The 22,028-nt window shown below is 40.2% G+C and overlaps 2 protein-coding genes across 2 annotated transcripts; one reads left to right on the forward strand and one right to left on the reverse strand.

The window, feature by feature from the left end:
• The first annotated feature begins 78 nt into the window (after nt 1-78).
• Nucleotides 79-12,137, forward strand: ttc16 (tetratricopeptide repeat domain 16). The gene is made up of 13 exons (XM_023343315.1): nt 79-230; nt 715-890; nt 1,089-1,179; nt 1,255-1,392; nt 2,773-2,876; nt 3,745-3,871; nt 5,384-5,598; nt 6,610-6,872; nt 8,698-8,842; nt 8,916-9,081; nt 9,144-9,280; nt 10,061-10,202; nt 10,792-12,137. Exons 1-13 carry the CDS (start codon nt 198-200, stop codon nt 10,933-10,935), a joined length of 1,881 nt encoding a protein of 626 aa, XP_023199083.1. The 5' UTR covers nt 79-197; the 3' UTR covers nt 10,936-12,137.
• A 2,663-nt stretch (nt 12,138-14,800) lies between these two features.
• On the reverse strand, nt 14,801-20,248 carry mymk (myomaker, myoblast fusion factor). The gene is made up of 6 exons (XM_005812463.2): nt 19,768-20,248; nt 18,734-18,848; nt 17,737-17,885; nt 16,612-16,728; nt 16,357-16,497; nt 14,801-15,171 (listed from the first exon to the last, which is right to left on the reverse strand). The coding sequence occupies exons 1-6, from the start codon at nt 19,900-19,902 to the stop codon at nt 14,968-14,970; spliced, it is 861 nt and encodes a 286-aa protein (XP_005812520.1). The 5' UTR covers nt 19,903-20,248; the 3' UTR covers nt 14,801-14,967.
• Nucleotides 20,249-22,028: the final 1,780 nt, after the last annotated feature.

The following is a 22,028-nucleotide window of genomic DNA, read 5'->3' on the forward strand; positions in this document are numbered from 1 at the left end:
GTTACCGGAACAGGAAAGGACACGACTCAGCGATGAAACTCTTTGTTAAGAAAATAAAAGCCCTGGCGGTGTTTTGAGTTGGTTTCCTTGGAAACATTCAGGTTTAATGTTAAGGTATAGAAACAGAAGCAGAAAGAAACGAAGCAGATGCTGCAGCAGTTGAGTGACTCCCCTTTGGTAAACGCGTTTTTGCAAACATGGACACGTCCGAGAAGATAAATAATCAAACAGTAAGTCAATTATTAACAAACAACGTAAATAAAGATAAAATAGCTTTTTTCAGAGTTTGATAACTGCTAGGTTTCGTAACTCAATCACTATATTCAAATCAAGTCAAAACTTTTTAACTGAATCATTGTTTTTTTTGGTTTATTTAATTTTTGTTTTTAATTTCAATCTAGCATATTTTTGTTGAGTCATTTTTCATTTGGTTGCTTTAACTTTTATGCATTATCTTACTTTTGTTTTAATTAACTTTATTTTATATTATTATAAAACTAAATTAAAAATTATAACAATTTTATCTTTTCCATTCTAATTTCATTTATTTTAAATGGAAAGAGATTTTATAATAATATTTTTGTTGATTTGTTTTATTTTGGTCTAAGAGAAGCCTGGTTAGAAGGTGAAACAAAGAGGCAGCTAATTAAATATTGGGATAAATTTCTTGTCTTTATTTGTTTGCTATATGTTCCGTCCTCTGCTGTCTATCAGGATGAAGATGAACAAAGTGTTTTCCCCACCGCCGTGTCTGAGGAGAAGCTGGAACGGGCCAGGAGAAAAAGCACCTTCGTGGGCTTCAGTGATCGGCTTGTGGCAGTCAGAGAACATCGCTTTCTAAAACCAAAACTGAATCCGGACAAAATCATTCGGAGCAAAGCTGCAGAGCAGTGAGGACAAAATCAATTACTAACCCAATCTGCAGAAGAAACAAATTCACTGCCAGAGTATCTACCGCAGAATTTACTGAAATCGATTCCTAAAAGATAATACAATTAAACCTGTCGATGATTTATACCAATAATATGTGCAACATCTGATCATATAATCTGATGCTTTTAGGCAATAATTAAAGCTTTTCATTTCAGTTTTATTAAAGGGAAAGAGGCAATGGAGAAGTTCCAGTATGAGGAGGCTGTGCTCTGCTTCTCCAAAGCCATCTACCTGCAGCCTGAACAGGTGAAAACTCACAGACAATGTTTGCTTTTGATTTGGTGAACAAACTTTTAATATGTTTGAACCTTTCTGCTTCAGACTGAGCTGCATGTGAGCCAGGGCGAGGCTTTTATTCAGCTGTGTGACTTCCAGTCGGCAGCCGACTCTTATAATCAAGCCAATTTTCTGGACCCTGGAGTTTTCAACGCTCGTCTGTCCTTCATCTACAACATGCAGGTCAAACGTCCAGCGTTATTTATCCGAAACTCCTACAAATACAACATCTAAGACAAACTCAATGTAAATCTAAATATTTGTTGCTTAAATAGGAATCAGGATTCTTGACTCATTTTCACTTTTTTACTGCATTAAAAAAACGAGAATAAAAGAAACAAAATATACTTTCCAGACTTAAATGTCACAGTTATCTGTACAAAAGACGCAGATATGAACTGATTTTTTAATTATTACTATTTATTCAAAAGTATTCATAGTTTTTGGTTCATTATTATTGTTCAAAGAAATTGAATATCTTTTTCTAGACTTTTGTTAATCTTTTTGTTGAATCGTTGCTGTTTGGACAATTATTCCTTCAGGTTTGGATGCTGTACAGCAGAAAGAATTTTTGCTCTTTACTATTTTACATTTGGATAGTTGTTATGATGTGTAGCCATGGCAACAAGGTATTATTTTTTCAGCTGTTAGCATAAATAATACCTGAACTACGACCCGACATCCCAGAGGAGTTTAAAAGGATGTTTACGGGATGCAGAGAGCGAGAAGGAGGAAGTTGAAACCATGGTAACCCCTACTCCAACATCCCTCTAAACAAACGGTCAGGCAGAGATTTAAAGAGGCAAAAGCAAACGAGGTGGATTAGCAGTGTTTGCCCAGAAACTGAGCTGCTAGCATGTCATGACAGTCTTCAGTCAGAAGCCTCTACAGAGTTGATGGAAGACTGACTGCTACAGGAGATCCTTCCGGTCCTCAGCATCACCATTCACAGAAAAGCTTTGAAAATATTTGGACGATGAGTTACAACAACATTTCTCTTTAGGGAAATAAAGAAGCTTTGAATTTTTATTTTTCTGCTAATCGACTTGAATTTTAAAACTGAGGAATATTTATTCTATTTTCCTGTAAATAAAACTGATGATTTCTGACAGCTGGCATCTTAAACGGATCAGTCCAGTTAAGTCCAATTCTGTTCTGACCTGGAGTCCAGCTGGTTCTGCTCATTTTGACTTTTATTTGCTGTTTATTTGAGAGGGACAGATATAAAAACATAGATCCAATCTGAATCAGTTTATATATCCACAGCTAAACTGCAACCTTATAGAAAGACCTTTAACAGCAAACTGAGTGTTTGGTACAATTTTACAATAAAGCTCCTCGTATGAAAGGCTAATAGTTTATAAATATGTTTTCAATTCATTTATAAGTCATTTACATATCATTAATTACTGTTTATTATACGTTAAGTAAGAGTCAGAGGGAGACCATATGCAGACGTCCTGGTTCTGGTTCTGTTCTGGTTCTGTTCAGACTGATGTCCTGGTTCTGTTCTGTTGTGTTCAGACTGAAGTTCTGGTTCTGTTCTGTTCTGGTTCTGTTCAGGCTCAGTGTGTGTTCGACCGCGGCCTCTTCCTGGAGGCTCTGGACCTGTTTGAGAAAGCTGCTGAGCTGAAGCCGGAGGCCGCCAGCGCCTTCCGAATCAGAAGGTCCGCAGAATCTGCTCCTGGTTCTGGTTCAGCACCTCATTCTCACTCTGCTGCAAACATGAGCAATTCAACAAAAAGAGAATCTAAAAATAAAAACCCTGATGGCAAACAGGGAGACGTTTCATGATAGAAACTCATTTAATTTTTTATACTGTCAATATTTTTACTGTATTTTAATCAAAAAGAACAAAACTTTGAGACAAAATGTTTTGTAGTTTGTTTTATTGCTTTCCAAAACTTTTTAATTTCCCAGATTTCCCAGATGCAATGCTTTTTATTCTAAACATATTGTGCATGTGTCTGGTCTACTGGGATTAAACCCATTTACATTGACTGGTGTAATAAAGATTCACATTAACCATTTGTACTGCAGTGACCTGAAGCACCAACTGCAAAAACACTTAATCTCACCAGGTATTTTGGTTCATTTTCTAGTGTAAATATCTTAGTACACTTGAGATAAGACAAAACTGATTTACAGGTAACTTTTCAGTAAGAAATTATTTCTTAATACTTGTGAAAATTGCTAGATTATTTAATTTATAACCTGGGAGAAATGTTTTGTTAAAAGGGAAATGGGACTAGCACTTTTCCATTGATATTAATGAATTATTGACTAAAACATTCCTATATCTTACTTTAAGTTAGTTTATTTCAAGTGTACTAAAATATTTGCATTAGAAACTAGACCAAAGATATTAGGGTTTTGTGTTTTTGCAGTGTCAGTTAGTTGTTTGTACGGACAGTTTGCCATTCTTTTTAAATTTAAAACTCGTTTTATTTTTCACTCCAGAATCAGTTTAATTCTGGTTTTTACCCTTCAGGTGAGTTTTGAGTTTTCAGTCTTGGGTGGCGTTTCTCGTTGCAGCCTGGCCTGCCTGACAGCCGCAGGGCGACACGACGACTGTCTGAAGGAACTGAACCACATCATCTCCGAGGGTCCGTCTGCCGAGCTTTACGTCTTCAGAGCCAGAGTTTACAAGGCCATGAACCAGGTGAGACCGGAACCAGGTGAGACCGGAACCAGGTGAGACCGGAACCAGGTCAGACCAGCACTGCAAAAACACTAAATCCTACCAAGTATTTCTGATCTGGGTTCTAGTGCAAATATCTTAGTACAATTTAAATAAGATGTAACTAACTTGTTACTAACAAGTAATTTTTCAGCAGTAAATAGGATCTTGTTTTAAGTAAATATGTTTTTAATATTAATGAAAAGTTCTACTTCCACTATCAGATTACTTCACTAATAGCAAAACATGTTTCCCATGTTGTAGGTAAAATATGTTAAGGAATTATTTACTTCAAACAGGCTCCTATATATTGCTGAAAAGTTAGTTTTATCTTATTTCAAGTGTGCTATAAATTAGCAACATAACTTGACAAAAATACTTGCTAAGATTTTGTATTTTTGCAGTGTAGGTCTCACCAGGTTCTGGTCTCACTTGGTTACACTGTAAAAACACAAAGTTTTACCAAGTAGTTTTGATCTAGTTTCTAGATTAAATGTCTTAGTACACTTGGAATAAGGAAAACTAACTTATAAGTCAATTTTCATCAAGATATAGAAAATAAAATTTTTATGTGCAACATTTGTGCAGCCAAACTGCTGCATTTTGTCAGTGCTGCTCTGGTCATTTGAAACATGTCCACCATCACACATTCACACGCTGCATGCAGATCACCTGTGTTGGTCAGAAGCACTGCAGGATTTGAACCCACAACCTTCTGACTTCAAAGTAACCAACCAGAAATGTGTTTTTTTCCGATATGTTTGCAATAATTTTCACCAAATTTCTGTCATTTTTGGCCAGAAGCTGAGGGGCAGATCACCACAGTTTCCTACTTCCTGCTCAGTTTTTGTTTTTGTTTTATGTGGAGAAAAAGTCGACTCAGTTCAGGTGATGAAGCTGGTTCAACAGGACGGTTAGGAACTATAATTAGCAACTGAAACCAAATCATTAGTCACATGAATCTGGAGGCCAGCTTTCATTTCTCCAACAGTTTGGTTGGCTTTACTTTACAGAAACATGAAAACCTGTTGAACATGTCAGTGACCATGGAAAATCACATGCTAGCATTTATATTACAACAGGGACGTCCGTGTGTTAATTTAGATTAAATAATTACATAGCTTTAAGAAGTCCAAATTTAAAACATAATTAATTGCTATTTTTACTTCCATACGTTCCGCTACGTTTCTGGTACATCCGTAAATCCGACGCACAAGCTGCTTCCGATAGCATCTGCTAACAACCATGCTAACAGCTATGCTAATGGCGATGGAAAGCCATTTTTCTGTAAACAAAAAACAATGTAAACAAGTCCCATCACTTATTTTTGTCTTTGTTTTCTACAGTTGAAGTTAAAAGCTGAACTTCCTGATAATGCTTCTCATGTTTTGTATGATTTTATTACAAAAATTGGGTTTGATTTAAAAAGGGTTTTTTTCAATTCAGTGATGTGAATATTTTCAGCCCTAACCTCAGGATTCTGCCTTTCGTCAGACAGCCTGTTGTCTCCGAGACCTGCGGTCAGCGCTGGAGTTGGACCCGGAGAGCCAGCAGGCCAAAGCGATGCAGCAGCACCTGAAGGAGGCCGGCGAGGAGAACAGGCAGCAGGCGGTGATCAGGATGCTGTCAGGCCAACTGCAGGAGGCGCTCTGCCTGATCAACGCCGCCCTGGAGAGCAATCCGGAGAACGGACAGCTCTACCTGTTCAGGTGGGATCATCTGGAACCAGAAGGTTTCTATTGGTGCAACGTTCACCCCGGTCCAGTTCTCTTTGATCCAACTCCAGTCCGTTTGCCTAGAAAGTCCGGTTTGTTTGGGGGAAGTGTGAATGTGCAGTCAAACCAAAAAAACAAACTCTGGCCTGTTACAATAAGAAATATAGCATTTGATTGCATGGTAAATTGAAACAAACTCAATAATTTTCATTTGCATAATTTATTATTTTTCTGTTTTTTCTTTTTTTTCATCCAAAAACTGGATGACTAAAGTCTTCAGTCTAGTTTGGTCTCAACTAGCCGTTTTTTTTAAAGGATAATTTTGTTTACAGAAACTTTTAAACTTATTTTATTTGTTGTTTCTGTTGTTTTGTTTATTTATTGTTGATTTTTAAAATGTTTTCCACTTTCAGTGATAAATGTTCATTAGAATTTAAAGTTTATTGATCTTGCATTTTTATGTCATTACCATTGCAATACTTGAAAATTGCCTCAAATCAAATGGAATTATCTTCTATTGCAATAACTTCTTGGATAATTCATCGTGCAGAGAAATGACAGGCTTAGGTTTGGATTAGGTTGAAGTGAACTCTGGTTCAGTTTGATTGCAGGAAATGGATTACAGTGCAAGGCATTCTGGGTAAATACAAGCAAACCAAATGAGCGCTAACAGGAGAAAAGACTCGACGTCTTTCACCAGAGACAGAACAGAAATCCTCCCAAAAGAAGAAGGAAGTTGCACTCAGTGTCTTCAGAGGTTTTGTGTTGTTTCCATGAGTGGTTCTTGGTGCAGCGCCCCCACAGGTGAGGAGGGGAACAGGTTTTTCAAAAGGTTTGTTTGGTTTGACTCAATGCAGTGAAAAAAAGAACCACAGCAGCTGGAAATGTAACAAATGTTGCAGTTTTAATCTCCAGTCCAACCGAGTCGACAGTGTGACCTTCGTCACTAAGGTGTGAAAACATCCTTATTCTCGTTTGTGTTTGAATCAGCTTGTCTCCCCCCAGAGGGACTCTGTACCGACGTCTGAAGGAGTTTATCTCGGCCATCGAGGATCTGATCCTGGCTGCTGAGCTCTGCGAGCCGAAGGAGGAGGAGAGAAAGGAGAGCAGCTCTGTCCTGAAGGAGGTGCAGCTCCAGCTGGCTCTCACCTACAACGACTTCGCTGTCCAGTGCTTCAGCAGAGGCCTTTACGACGAGGCGCTCCTGCTTCTGAACAAGGCTATCAAGGAGGACAAGAACCTGGGCGGCCTGTACCTGAACCGAGGAGGTGAGCTGGGACTGTCCAACGATCAGGACCTCATAAGACATCCTGAAGCAGAGCGCTGTTTGTTACTGAGCTGGGGTCAAATCAGGCATCTCTTCTGATACCTAAATCATCTTTTGCACTTGATTTGATCCTTTTACTGCCTGTTCTTGCTGCCACAACTTCAAGTTTAACAGGAACCTGACTTACAGTCAGGAAATGACATCTTTGTCCTTCTGTTCTCCAGATTGAAATCTGAAAGAGTCAAAACATTTAATTCAGTTCAAATTATTTATATATTTTATTTATCAAATCGTTAACTTTACAGTAATCCCTCATTGTTAGCATGCGTGAGGAAAAACTCCCCTTTAACAGGAGGAACCTGCAGCACAGTTTGAGTTAAATGTTCCCACTGAGCCCTGAAGCTGTCAGAGCTGGTACCTGTCCAGGTAGGGACGGCATGGCAGGAAGTCATGTGACTCTCAGCCAACAGGAACAACCTGAGAAACCGGATCAGAGCGGGTCCGGTTTCACTGCTCTCCTCTCCAACGAGCAGAGTTACACTTCTAATAAATCAATTATTGTTTCAAAATGTCATTTGTTAAAATCTCATGACCTTTCTTTTACTTAAATGTTTGATAGTATTTATTCTATAACTGTGATACTTTTTTTTTTTACCCCTCCAGGGTCTTTTGTGGGCTCTAGTGTCCCTTATATGACAGTGTGCTGACAGGAAACAGGAAAGGAGAGGGGGGAAGACATGTGGCAATGTTGTCGAGTCCAGGAGTCGAACCCGCGACGAGACCTGAAGGCCTCCAAATACGGGTCGCGCTAACCGCTACGCCACCACGGCACACCCCACTGTGATACATTTAGTGTAACTCTGTATTTGTTGCACTGTTTCAACAACAACAACAACAATAATAATAATAATATCTAGTAGTGAAACTAACTATTATTTTATTTATCAATTCATCTATCAATTATTCTGATCAGTTGGCACATTCTGCTATTTTTTCCTTTTATTCAATATTAGACATAAATTAAAAAATGCAAACAAACAAATCAATTAGTTTTTTAAGAAAGAAAATAAACATCTTATTGCCTAAAATATAAGTAGTGAACATTTGATCATCTGTAGCAAAGGATCCGTCTGCAGCTAAAAAATACTTCTAATAAATGAATGCGAAAGGTACTTTAGATTTTAGTTTTTATTACAGAATTTGAACCGATTGAAGTTTGTTTTTGTCTTAAATGCAAAGAATATACAGTATATTGTTTGTACAGTTTTGGCAGTGTTATGTAAAATGTACTTTTTTGAGCTTTCCTTCATGTTTTAATGTTATTCCCTCATCAGAAACAAACCTGGAGTGTTGCCTTGATTCTTTCATCCATGTTTGAGAAATCCTTCTATCCTGTCCTTTAATCCTCCACTCCGCCCCTTCAGACTAGCCAGCAGCAATTAGCAAACACCTGGTGGATCTGCTCATCTGCTCAGAGCAACGCTGGTGAAAACGTAGTTAAAGGGTTAATAGAGGAGCCATGTTGGGATGACTTCCTGAAGAAAGAGCAGGAGTTTCTTAAAGGGACAGAGACCCAATTTGAAGGCGTTAATTACAAAATCCATTGTTTTAGTCATATTTGATATAAACAGCCTTTCAATAATTGATTAATCACAATTATTTGGATTAATCATTTCAGCCATGGTTTAATCTGATCTGAAGCTATTTAAACGCTGGTTCTGCTGGGTTCTGCTGGGCTCTGCTGGGTTCTGCTGGGCTTTGCTGGGCTCTGCTGGGTTCTGCTGGGTTCTGCTGGGTTTCTGTGACCCGGTCTGTGTTTTGCTCAGATTGTTTCTTCAGGCAGGCCGACTGGTGTTACGCTCTGCTGGACTACCAGCAGGCCGAGGAGATGCTGAGTCCCAACGAGCCGGCCCTGAGGCTCCGCCTGGCCGTCATTCACAGCACTCTGGGCTCCTTCTGCTTCCATGAATGGTCAGAACCAGAACACCAGTACTCCCACAGGAACTCCCTCACAGGTTCAGTGACTGTGTGTTTGTGTCTGCAGGTACTTCCAGGACGCAGCCGACATGTTTTCCCTGGCCATCATGTACAACCCGACCGCCAGTCCGTACTATGAGTACCGGTCGAAGGCGCTGCGCCGGATCCATGATCTGAGTGGCGCCAGAGAGGACCTGATCCGCCTGCTGATCCTGGACCCCGACAACGAGGAGGTCCGCAGCTGATCTTCACATTTCACTCAGGAAAGCTGATGACGGTGTGTCTGTTTGTGCAGATCCCCCCGATGATGATGAACCTGTTCCCCGGCAGCACCGTGGCCCAGGTTCTGTCCAGCGCCAAGGGCCAGTCGCTCCAAGACGAGCTGACGGAAACCATCCGGGTCTGGGAATCTTCTTCTGATCCAGAGAAGAGGTTAGCAGAACCGCCACCAACAGATAAAACCTCCAAGAGACTAACCAGTGGTTTAGTAATCGATTATTCTGATGATTTATCAATTATTTTGATCCCTAATTACTTATTCTGACAATCAATCGATTACACTGATGATTAATTGATTATTCTGATGATTAATAGGATAAAACAATTGGCACCTTCTGCCAATTTTCCATGTAACGGTTTCAGTTTTCTTTATTTAATATTAGAAATACATTATAAGATGCAAATAAGCACATAATTAATTTTAAATAAAAATAAACATATTATTTTCTAAAATGCAACAACAAAGCCTTCCTTTAGTGAACGCTTGATCATTTGTAGCAAAGGATGCACCTGCAGCTGAACCTTGTAACATGTCTTGTTATAAGTGAAATAATCTGCCAGATAATCTGAACTTGTACTTTTTTAATCAATAATCAATATTTTTTATTTTGTTAAAACAAGCTCCTATATATTGTTGAAAAGTATCTTATAAGTAAATATTGTCTTATTTCAAATGTAGAAATTTATCTGCACTAGAAACTAGACCAAATCTACTGGGTACAATGTTTTTGTTTGTGCAGTGAAATGTAAAATGTATATATTTTCTGTACAGTTCTGGCTTACTTATTGCTCGGAGTGTGTTGTTCTTTCAGCAAATTGCCTCTTTAGATTTTTTAAACATTAACCAATTACAAAATTAGTTGACGATTATTTTGAGAATCGATGAATTGTTTCAGCCTTACAGACAGGAATGTCTGTTCGGTTTGTTTTTAGTCTGGAGGAAAGTCTGACCAGCCTGACTGTGAGCGGTGAGAATCCGGAGGGCGAAGCGTTGAGCCTGTTTGAAGCGGCGCAGGAGCTCAGCCTGTGTGTGAACAGGAAGGACCTGCAGAACGCAGCCCAGGCCCTCCTGCAGGTACGGGGACAAGTCAGGGTTACTAAACACGTTCGCTGCATTTTTGGCACAAAATCATTCTTAGATAATGAGATCTTAGTGTGGTGAGTTTTTTTCAAATTAAAATCCTGCTGGCCACGCCCCTCACCTTAACGTTTACACTCCCATGTGAGAATGACTGCAAACAGATGTGCAATTATACAACTACGCATGTTTGAAAAGCAGAAGTGGAACCTCCCGCACAATCAATAAGAATGCAGCAAGTGGTTTCTGGATGGTAAGTCAGCAACAAAACACTTTTCCTTTCCGGCAGCCATTGTACACACAACGGTAAAACCAGCTGACCAAATGTGCTGGAGCTCCACTTGAGTTGCTAGGTGACAGCGCAGTACTCACTGCGACAATAGGAACGTTTTTATGAAACAGCTCATGAAACATCAAAAAACATGATCTTACTGCCATAGAACGGCTCGGTATTTTTTAAGTGTTTGTACATTTTATAGAAGCAGCTCAGACTCAAACTGAAGTGCAAAAGTATTAAAAATGTGAATTTTTCATGATTGGTTTCCTTTGACGCTGCTGACCGAGTTGCTCTGTGTCCTGTGTTCAGGTGAAGGAGGCTGTGGAGTCGTTCATCCCCGTCTGTCCCGTCCTGCGCCAGAGGAGCACTAGCGCCTCACAGTGTCCACCACCAGCAAGCGCATCTATTTTTCCACTGACAGCAAATCTGAGCCGCCTGGGGTCTAAAAAATAACACCTGCTTTCACATCCACACCTCTCTGTTGTTAGATTCTCTGTTTTAACGTTTCTACTTACTGAAGGTCATTCAGTACCGTCACTGATCCAATGGAACAACTGTAGTATTTTCCATTTTAGACATACATTTGAAAGTCTAATCCTACAGAAATGACTAAAAGTTCATTTGCATCAGCTTTTCTGAACAGTAAAACAAGGGCCACTCAAACACATTCCATGGGCCACAAATAGCCCCCGGGCCACACTTTGGACACCACTTTAGTAAATCTTCCATGAAAGAAAACACTTTTTAGTGAAAATGGTCTCATATTTCTTATATTTGCAGGACACAAAAATATTTATCCTCTTAGAAAAAATTATATGATTCAGCATTTTTACTAAAAATAACAGAAAATTCAGGCAAAACATTTCAGGTGTTAAAGGTGCTAATGGCTCCGATCGTTTAGTTTTTATTTTTACTAAATAACTGAGTTTGACACCAAACAGACACGAACAGCCAAAAAACACAAAAGTCAAGTAATGTAGAGAAAGAAACCTGCAGCAATGAAGAAACGCCATTTCTGATTCCAGCTGTAATGTAGCATTTAGTCCAGCAGGTGGCAGCAGAGCCACACTTTGAGCGGTGAGCTCTAATTTTATTGTTTTATTTATTCTGTTTTATTTAACTTGAAGATTGAATTTAAATCTGTTCTGCTCAACGTGGCTGTATAAATAACACATTATGAAATAAAAAGGTAAGTTATTCAACAATATTAAAATAATAATTAGGCTGTTGAGAAAAGTCCCCAAAAAGCCTTAAAATAAAGCGAGTTTTGACTGAAGCTTCTAATCACAAACTAAAAAGTGTATAAAAATCTAGTCTCTAATTTGAGTAAATTTTTGAACTGTGAAGAAAATCCTAGTATAATTATTATCTTTAATAAAAACCCAGCTGCTATATGTTGACACACCTTTACTGTAAACTTTACTGTAAATTAAAAGTGAAATTGTCTTTTTAAATTAGATATTTAAAATCTGTCGTCTATGACTGTTTTTAACTGTTAATAAGAAACAAAAGCTCATTTTTCTGTCACTTTTTAAAATAGGAAAGACAAGAAAACATGTAAATAAAGTAAATCTATGCTGAGTAATAATTAAAAAGTGTAAAACCAGGAAGGATGAGGAGTCATATGTATTTATCTTCCTTCCCTCTAATAAATATGGTGGAAATAAAAAAAAAATCTCTTCATCTTTGTTCTTTTCTTAGAGATAAACCCCCAGCAGTGGTTTCATCCCTGGGAATCAGTTTCAGCAGCGCAGACATGTTGTGGCTGCAGCTGCGTGAGGCGGCTGACCTGCAGCATTAACAGCAGCTGTGGCAACAGCTGACCCACACACACACACACACACACACACACACAAACACACACACACCCGGTCGGAGCAGGAGCTGCGGCACACCGGCTACCACCGCGCAGTAAAAGCACAAACATGCCACACATACCAGAGAGCATCTCCGTTCTGAGGACTTTCAGGTCCAATATCTGAGGAAGATTTCTGGAACTCTGCTGCAAGACGCAACTTTTATAAAACATTGGTTCTTACATATTTGCTTAAATTGTCACCATGTCATAACAGTTTAAGACAACCTGTGGAAAATATCAAGCTGCTCTGCTTTCTCCTCGTACGAACTAGAAACAACCAATCAGAGCCAGGAGGCGGGACTTAGTGCTGTCACTCATGCCTTTGTGTACGCCACATAGTCTGTTGTGAATGCTAAGGCTAGTTAGGATAGCCAACTGTTTATCTGATGGCAGATAAAAAGTTTTCCTATAATTGTAAGTTGTTTTTCTGGCTTTCACACGTTTAGTAGCTCGTTCATGAGGATGATTGGCAGCGCTAAAACCCGCCTCCTGACTCTGACTGGATGTTTTTGGTGCATTTCTTCAGACAGCAGTAGCAGCTCAGATTGATCTTTTCACATATTATCTGCCTCATAAACTCACAATAAATATGGAGAAATATATTTTTTATAAATGTCCCGACCTGCAGCTTTACATTAATTCATCAGAACATTTATTAGTTTCATTTTGTTGTTCTTTATCTTTTCTTTCTGGATTACTTACCTACTGACACTGGAAGAGCTCACCTGGTTAACTACAGGAAGACTTTTGGTCAGGGGTGGGCAACTCCAGGCCTCGAGGGCCGGTCTCCTGCAACTTTTAGATGTACCTCTACTTCAACACACCTGAGTCAAATAATGAGGTCATTAGCAGGACTCTGGAGAACTTGACTGCACTTAGGAGGTGATTCACCTGTTGGATTCAAGCGTGTTGGATCAGGGAGACATCTAAGAGTTGCAGGACACCGGCCCTTGAGGACCAGGATTGCCCACCCCTGCTTTTGGTAGTTGAACATCCAGCAATCGTTTTTCACAAACTTAGCAAAAACATTTTGTTTTCCTGAAGCGTCTCTGAGATTTAAAAGAAGAGAGGAAACAACTGAAGGACTTTCTAACAACCCAAAGAAAAACTAAGTTGGAAACTTTTGATTTATAAAATTCAACATAAAAGGTCAAAAATTCTAATTATGAAATGATTAGAGGTCTGTGTCAGTGAACGCATCACACCCCCGTCCCACCACTCCAGCACACAGGAAGCAGCTGCAGCCTTGCAGAAGGTGTCCAGTCCTCCCAGTTTGGTCCCAGTCCTGGCTGCGTGTGGGCAGACGCCGGCCGTAACGGAGCCGCTTTTCACACCGAGCGGGGCAATAAACGGCTCGCCTTACCGTCCTGTCAGGGCCCAGACACAAACACCTCACTGAGGGAGCGGAGCCGCAGGTTTGGCCCCCGGTCAACGCATTCCCTGACGGGGCCGGGCGGGGGGCGCTCTCGCCGCGGACGCAGACTGTTTGGTCTGAGATAAGCCGGACGGGTTTGTAGACTTTGGGTCGGGTTCAGGACAGGTGACGTGCGGCGAGCTCAGCTCCCACTGAAACCCGGTATGTTCCTGTTCAATTAGATTAGAGGTTCTGGACTGAAGTATGTGGCGTCGGAGCATTTCTCAGAGAAACGGAGACGTTAAAAGCTGCTACACTTTGTTATAATATCACAGTTTATTTAAAAAAAATACACAAACATCAGAACAAAATGAAATAAATACTTCATCACACAGAGAGACGTGTACGACCGAGTTTTAGGGCCACAATAAGAAAATAAAGTAATATTACGAGAATAAAGTCAAAATAATACAAGAATAAATTCATAATATTGCAAGAATGAAGTTGTAGTATAACGAGAATAAATTTGTAGTACTATCACATAGTACTATGACATAGTACTACAAGAAAAAAGACGTACGAGAATACATTTGTAATGAGTAAATTTGTAGTATTAAGAGAATATTTTGTGATTTTCTGACTTTATTTTTTGTAATGTTTTGACTTTATTCTAGTAATTTTCTGTCATATTTTTCGTAGACGTGAGCTAAGCAGAGACAGATGACAGCAGGAGTCCACCTGCTCCTCCAGAAGACATTAAGACGCCAGAGACAGACTGATGTCCTCATGACGTCTCTGGCACCTGCAGGACGGATGAAACGCCTAGCTGTGCTTTACAGTCTAATAATTCTCAGAAGCCGCGTGCTTCCTTTCTAGGAGCGATGGAAAAGAGAAGGAAGAGGCGAGCAGACCGCCGTTTTCCCCAGAGGAACATCTCTAAACACAATTTATCCATCTTGGAGAGATAAACCATCTGCTGGTCTGATCATCTCATAAATCGCGCTGTCAGTTTTACAGGCTCGTCTCGGCCGTCTGTCTCGCGCGTCCCGGGTTCTGATCTGACGTCTCATTCACCTCAGAGTTTTACATCGGGTCACTTTTGTTTGTTTATCATCTGGCTTCCAGTCGCTGGCGGATTCCTCAGATGGCTGCTTAAACAGAAAACCAGCCAGGTCTCAGTTAGGTAGGAAGGAAAATCCTCATGCGTTTCCTGAGTCCTGACAGCCGCTTGGTGCCGGTCCAGCGCCGCCGGCCCGTCCGGCTGACCGCGGCTTCACTTCCAGCCGTTCAGCTCCTTCAGCTTGCTGATGCTCGTCCCTTTGACTGGGTGGGAGGGCGGGGGGGCGCAGACCGGCAGGGTGGGGGTGCCGGACCCTCGGGGCCACAGCTTCTCCGTGGGGAGTCGCCACACCGACCGAGACGACTTCTTCTTCTGTGGTTTGTTCGTCTTTTCTTTGGAAGAACCCGGCGACATTGTCTGGACAGCAAACAGAGCAGAGATAAAGAAACACAGAAACTGGAGAGCTTTACTGAAGTATTTACACCCACATTAAAATGTTTCAGCATCAAACTGAATGTCGTTGGGATTTTATCACTTTTACTGTTGATGCAGGAGCGGCCATTTTGAAACATGATTCCATTGGATTTTCTGACTAGGAATTTGGAGTTTCCGAGTTCCGACTACAAATGAAATGCATCATTAGCCGTTAGCACTTAGCATTAACTTCCGCTCATACTTTGTTCCCACAAGTCTGTTCCAGAAGTGATCCGCGCCATCTTGGTAGGCAACGCAGCACAAAGCATAGATGAGCCATGGCTTCCAGAACAACAGAGAAAGTAGATATCAAAATATAAAAAGTACATATTAACATATGTACATATGTACAGAGAATGAAAACATGTCAGACGATGTGGACAAGCTGCCTCTGACTATGACATTGTTCACCACTGCTACCATGAATACCTACAATCCGTATTTCAACGGATTCGTAAAGGACTACGAACTCTTCATGTGAATAATGAGCTTCTGGTGACTGGCAGAGTAAGTATCTGTAGTAACAAACATGTAGGCTACATGTCTGTCTTAGCTAGCAGGTGAAAGCTACATGAGCTAAGCTAATTTTGCTAGTTCGGCAGTAAGTTCTACAGTAAATGTCAATGATATTTAATATTTAGTATCACACAGAGGTGGGTAAAGTACTCGGAAATAGTAATAGTTTCAATGTGTTGTTTATACGTTAGATAGGAACAAGACGAGAGCTAGTGCTAAGCTTGTGGCTTGTTTATTGTTGTCGTAGCAACTCAATAGCAACTGTCATGACAGTTATTAACAGATACCTACCAAGATGGCTGTCAGCTACAAAGTTCCTGGAAGTGTGATGTCACATGAGAGCTTTATGTTACCATGGTGGCGTAGCGCCTAATGTTTATGATTAGCGTGTTAGCGTCAGCCATGTTTTATATTTTATTTTCTTTTTGCTACCATTTCCTGTGGTTGCAGAATTTTCCTTTTGCAACGTTTCTTTCGTGTTTCTTAGCATCTTTTGTGTGGGTGCTGCTGATTTGTTGTGTTTTGTATTTTTGCAACCTGCCAACATGTGAACAGCTTCCTGGGGTGTGAATACTTGTGCAGGCTCTGAGTATGGTTGTGAATGTGACATACGCAGCAGCAGAGCGTCAAGCAGGTGATCTTTGCAGCGTTTTCTCCCGTCCCGGCGTAGCGGTTCTTCTTGGGCAGCAGCAGCACGAAGGACACGGCCAGAGACAGATGGTAGAAGCTGTGGACGTAGGCGTAGTCCCACTCCTGCAGGCCAAAACAAGACAGCCAGACTCTGTAATTAAAACCCAAACAATCAACTCGCAGATGAGCGGCAGACATTTATCTTCCGGGCTGGGCTTTGTTTTCACGATGAGGCACCTCAAAGTAGAAGCGCAGCATCAGAGCGAGGGCGCCGAAGCAGCAGCCTGGACCGACCTGCTGCGTGTAAACGCTCTTCTCCGGGTAGACGGCCCTCAGCTGCTTCATCTTCTGCAGCTGGAACAGCAGCACAACATCAACCAGACAATAACAGACCCGGCCGACTGGAAGCAGCACTATCAAAATAAAAGCTTCTTAAAATGCAGCTCATGGAGGGAAAGCTGGAAAGGAAGAACTCAGAATATCAGGAGAGGTTCTTCTGTCATTACACAGTCAGAAATTAATAAAATTATTTGAATTATTTAGAGAAAAAAGTAGAAGTGAACTTTTCAAAAGCATATTGTAATTATAATATTCATTCGTTTATAAATGTCGGTTTCAACTAATCGTTTGGTTTACCAGATAAATATTTAGTTAGGGAGTTAAATATTTAGCTATGGTGGCCAAGCTCCTGTGAGGTCACGCCTTGTCATATGGCCACGCCCCCTGTGAGGTCACGCCTTGTCCTATGGTCACGCCCCTGTGAGGTCACACCTCGTCCTATGGCCACGCCCCTGTGAGGTCACACCTCGTCGTATGGCCACGCCCCCTGTGAGGTCACACCTTGTCCTATGGCCACGCCCCTGTGAGGTCACGCCTTATCCTATGGCCACGCCCCCTGTGAGGTCACGCCTTGTCCTATGGCCACGCCCCCTATGAGGTCACGCCTTGTCCTATGGCCACGCCCCCTGTACAAGCCCTTTCCCCTCAGTTTGTTCAGCTTCCATGAACAAACTGGAAACAGTTGGTTTGAAATTAAATGTTTCAATGTTCAGTTTTGAACTAAATATTTAATTTGGAGCAAAATTTAGTTGGTTAACTAAATATTTTACCTGCTGACTTGATATTTATCTTCCAACTAAACATTCAGCTTTAAACTAAATATTTTTATCAGTTACCATGTTATTAATATATTCACACTAAACATTTAATTGGCAAGCTAAATATTTAGCCTGAAACTGACATTTATAAATACATAAATAACTTGGTGAAAATTGTTTTCCTCTAATGACAATCTAAATAACCCAAATTATTTCTGTTAATTTTTATCTGTTATCTTTACAAATGGCGGCCCGGATCGCTCACCCATTTGATGGTGATGATGAAGACGGCTGATCCGATTGGTCCGGAGTAGATCCCGTAGCCCCAGCGGTCCTGGTAGATCCTCACGCCGATGGTCAGCACTCCAAACATCGATATGGTGGAGCGCTGTGGCTCGTCAAAGTCTCCCAGAGCTGGAGAGACGAGACCGGAGACAGATCCAGGTCTTTACTGGGCGCTACCCAGTAACACCAGTGGCTGGACGCTACACCCAGTCACACCAGTTGGGTTAACATTCAATAAGGTAAAATTAAGAGCAAATCTAAATCAACACTGCAGAAATACAAAATATTACCAAGTATTTCTGGTCTAGTTTCTAGTGCAAATATTTTAGTACACTTAAATATTCAAAAGTAACTTTACGAGTAACTATTCAGCAAGAAATAGGAGCTTGTTTTAAATCAAAAAGTTGTGAAAAAGTTCCAGTTCCATTGGCAGATTATTTCACTTATGTGAGAAATGTTTTGTAATAAGTGAAATAATCAGCCAATGGAATAAGTATTTTTTAAAATCAATATTAAGGAATTATTAACATAAAACAAGTTCCTACATATTAAATTTACTTTCATCTCATTTCAAGTGTACTAAGATATTTGCACTAGAAATTAAACCAAAAAATACTTTGTAAGATTTTGTGTTTTTGCAGTGAACCAATCAGAAACTGGGATTTAATGTCATTTAATTCCAGATTAATTTCTGATTGGAGCCTCAGTTAGCACAATGTTGCGCATTTTAAAGATATTTTTAGGGACATATTTGATACAAGCGAAAGACAGATGGACCAATCAGAGGACTCAGATGTTTGACATTTGCTGCAGAGGCTCAGTCAGATGCAGGCGGAGCAAATTTTTTGCTTCAGAGCAGTGAGTGCGCCCGAGTGTTCAGAAATCAAAGACGCAGCAAATGTTGCAGCAACTGCAGCAGGCCGGGACGTTTGAACCGCCGCTGTTCTTCGTACCAAGCAGCATAAATATGGTTTTACCTACGAGCGTGACCCACATGGAGAGCGCCGTGCCGTAAACGCTGAAGTACTCCAGGATGTCGTATCTCATAAAACAGAGGACGGAGAGGCCTGGACCGTCGCAGGCATGATAAATCTGCAGGAACAGAGTCACAGAGTTACACTACACTGGACTAATCCAGGACCCTTCACATTAAAGTTACCGCAACGTGAGATTTTTATTCAGTGTAATGATCAGCTGATTCATTGCAAAAATTAAGTCAATTTTTTTACAATAAAACTTCTAAACAAAGAATTTTAAAATGCAAAAATAATTTACAAATAATTTTAAAATGATTATCAATGAGAAATTAACTATAATTAACAAAATAGCTCAAAAACACAATAATAGGAATTTTAAAATGAAATTAACCCTTTATCTGATTAATATTACATTAATGATAACTTTTATATTTCATTGTGATTTTAGATTTTTCTTTTTACACTTTTGTGGTTTGACTATTTGATTGTTGATTTACTTTGTTTATTTCAGTAACATTTTAAATTATTTTAACTGCTAATTTAACAATAATAATAACTATTAACTGATTTTTAATAACAGTCATTTAATTAGTAAGTATTTGGTTAATACATAAGCAATTAAAGTAACATTACTTAAATTTATGTATTTTTTCAACCAATCAAATCAAATTTAACATAAAAACACAAAAATAAAAAGCAGTAAAAACATCATACAGTCACCAACAGAGAAACTAGTAAACATTATATTTTGTTACAGCTCTTCTAAATCATCCATTCACATCAAATATGTTGATCAACGTTCCAATAATTATGGTTCAAGAACAGAAATAAACAGGTGAGTTTTTGGTCCTGATTTAAAGGAACTCAGGGTTTCAGCTGTTTTGCAGTTTTCTGGAAGTTTGTTAAAGATTATGGAAACAAACTTTTTTGAAACAAACCGATACATTTTTTCCTAAGCTTAATAAAAAACAGACGGTGGGATTTACTGGTCGTCCTTTACGCTGCAGGTAAGTGAAACGGTTTTGGATTCTCACCGCGGTGAAGAACATGGTGAAGAAGTAGACCATGGCCTCGGTGTGGAAGCCCCTCTTGGCGGCCACGCTGGCGGCCGGCAGGAACACCAGGCTGCTGGCGGTGGGGAGCAGCATCTTGGCGATGAAGGCGCCCATGGCTGGATCAGACTGAGGCAGTGAAGCTTTCACAGGAGAACATTTCTGATCTGCTCCTCTCCTCTCTGTCGCTCAGCAGACAGCTGTCCACTGAGGCCATTTAAAGTTTAAATGTCCCTCAGATGACGGGGCCATGTGGGCTCTGGGGCCATCTGGGCTCTGGGGCCGTGTTATTGGTGACCAGCTGTCTGCATACCAGCAACTTGACGCAGGGCGAGGACCAACATGGCCGACTGTTGAGGTGAAGCGTCTGTTTCTGCGTTAAAACGACTCCTGTTAGATTCTCCTTCCTGGTCCAACTGCTCCTGACTTTATCATTACACCTTCTGTGGATCATTTCTTCCACGTTGAGACCAACGTCAGCTGCGTTTCCATTTACCATAAAATAGCACAAATTGAGATTGTGAAAATAAACTTGACTAATTGCAACATTCAAATAATAAAAAGCCTCAATAGAAAATAGAAAGAGAAACAAAGCAGCTGAAAATGGAACAAATGTTTAAGCTTTGGTCTCAACAGAACCGAGTCTACTGGACTACAAGGTGAGAAAACACCGTACAGACGGCGGTTTGTAGAAGTCAGAAGTAGGAAGCTCAGAAACGGAGCCTCTCCTTCTCCCTTTTGACTCGATCAAATAGCCTGAATTCAAACCACATGATTTAAATATAAGCAGCGTTTCTTCTGACACCAAAGCAAAACCCAAAAACTGTTGCAGAAGTGGAAAACAGTCTCAAAACAGACTCAAAATATGTTTAAAAAAACCCATAAACATATATAGATGTATGGCGTCTCCTTTCTTCTTCTTCTCCTCCTCTGTGCTCATGTAGGAGGCGTGGAGGCCGAGAGCGGCTGGGACATGGACACCAGTTTATGGAGCCTCACTGGAGTATCACTTTAGGAGCAATTAATTTCCACTGACCAGGAATAAGTTTGGTGATATTTTGGTTTCTATGAAGCCATTCTGAGACTCTTCAGGACATTTAAGAGGATTTTTAGCTGTAAAACCTTTTCCAGCTTCAGCCTTCTTGGATTAGCAGTAGAAACTGTAATTTGTTGAATTTAAAAAACGTTTCTCTGCAGTCGAACCTTCAGTGCCATTCTCCAGCACAGCTTTCAGGCCAGTCTGATGATTTGTGTGGACGGGAGAGGAGAGTAAGAAATGCAGAGTGAGTCCAGCTTTCTGCTGCTTGGAGGGAATCTGTAGTTTTTATTTGTCACTTCCTGTCGGGGAGAAGATTTTATAGCCGGCTTCGCTCTGCGGTTGCTCGTCTCGGGCTCGTCACCAGGCTGTATGTCTTCATTACAGGGTTTGTAAGTGTTGAGCTGAAATCCTGCCGAGTTACGCCCATCAGCTGGGAGCACTGGTGAAATCCTCCGCCGCTCCAGCTGGAGAGTAAAAACCTGTCGCACAAACATCAAGATGTGAAAAGTTTACTTTTTGGTTTTTGTTGATTTTTATTTTTTGTCTTGTTTTGATCTGTTTTGTAATTGTGCAGCATTTGCTTTTGATTCAGATAAAAGAAAAATATTTCTGTTCATGTCTTTCATTATTAGGATAAAATAACTAGATGGATTAATAATGGATAACTGATTAAATATTTACTTTTACATGTGTTAAAGTAGCGTCACAGTGAGTCACACAAACTGCAGAAAACATGGAAATAGTAAGAAAAACAGAGACAGGGAGTTGATTTAAAGTATTTCCCAGATGTTTAGGACCGAAGCTGCTGTTAGGCAAGAAAAAAAAAAAGATATTTGATTTTATTTTACTCTGTAAAATAAAAACAAACACTTCAGCTAATGCGTTTAGCAATCCAGCACTTTTGCTCACTTTGAAAACGTACTTGGCTTCTCCTAAATAAAATTTTCAGAATAAATTCCAAAGTGCTAATTTACTAATAAGTATAATTATAAAATGACCAAGTTTCCACCAGGGCTACTACTGTTGAAGCAAAGAGCGGCCATATTGAAACGTAAAGAGAGTTTGGACGGCGTTCCAGTTGATTTTTATGACTGGGAAGTTGGAATTTCTGAGTCCCAACTCCAAACTGAATGCACCATTAGTGTGTTAGCAATAGCTTCTGCTAATTACCATGGTGGTATAGCACGTAGCATTAGCAGAATTA

Source organism: Xiphophorus maculatus, chromosome 12 (assembly GCF_002775205.1).
Source record: "Xiphophorus maculatus strain JP 163 A chromosome 12, X_maculatus-5.0-male, whole genome shotgun sequence".
In the NCBI taxonomy this organism is placed as follows: Eukaryota; Metazoa; Chordata; class Actinopteri; order Cyprinodontiformes; family Poeciliidae; genus Xiphophorus; species Xiphophorus maculatus.

Coding starts and splice junctions, on each gene's coding strand:
- ttc16 (XM_023343315.1), top strand. CDS start 198: ATGGACACGTCCGAGAAGATAAATAATCAAACA. Junction 3,872..5,383: donor TTTACAAGGCCATGAACCAG/GTGAGACCGGAA, acceptor GCCTTTCGTCAG/ACAGCCTGTTGTCTCCGAGA. Junction 5,599..6,609: donor GGACAGCTCTACCTGTTCAG/GTGGGATCATCT, acceptor GTCTCCCCCCAG/AGGGACTCTGTACCGACGTC.
- mymk (XM_005812463.2), bottom strand. CDS start 19,902: ATGGGCGCCTTCATCGCCAAGATGCTGCTCCCCACCGCCAGCAGCCTG. Junction 18,849..19,767: donor TCACCATGTTCTTCACCGCG/GTGAGAATCCAA, acceptor CTGTTCCTGCAG/ATTTATCATGCCTGCGACGG. Junction 16,498..16,611: donor TGCTGCGCTTCTACTTTGAG/GTGCCTCATCGT, acceptor TTTGGCCTGCAG/GAGTGGGACTACGCCTACGT.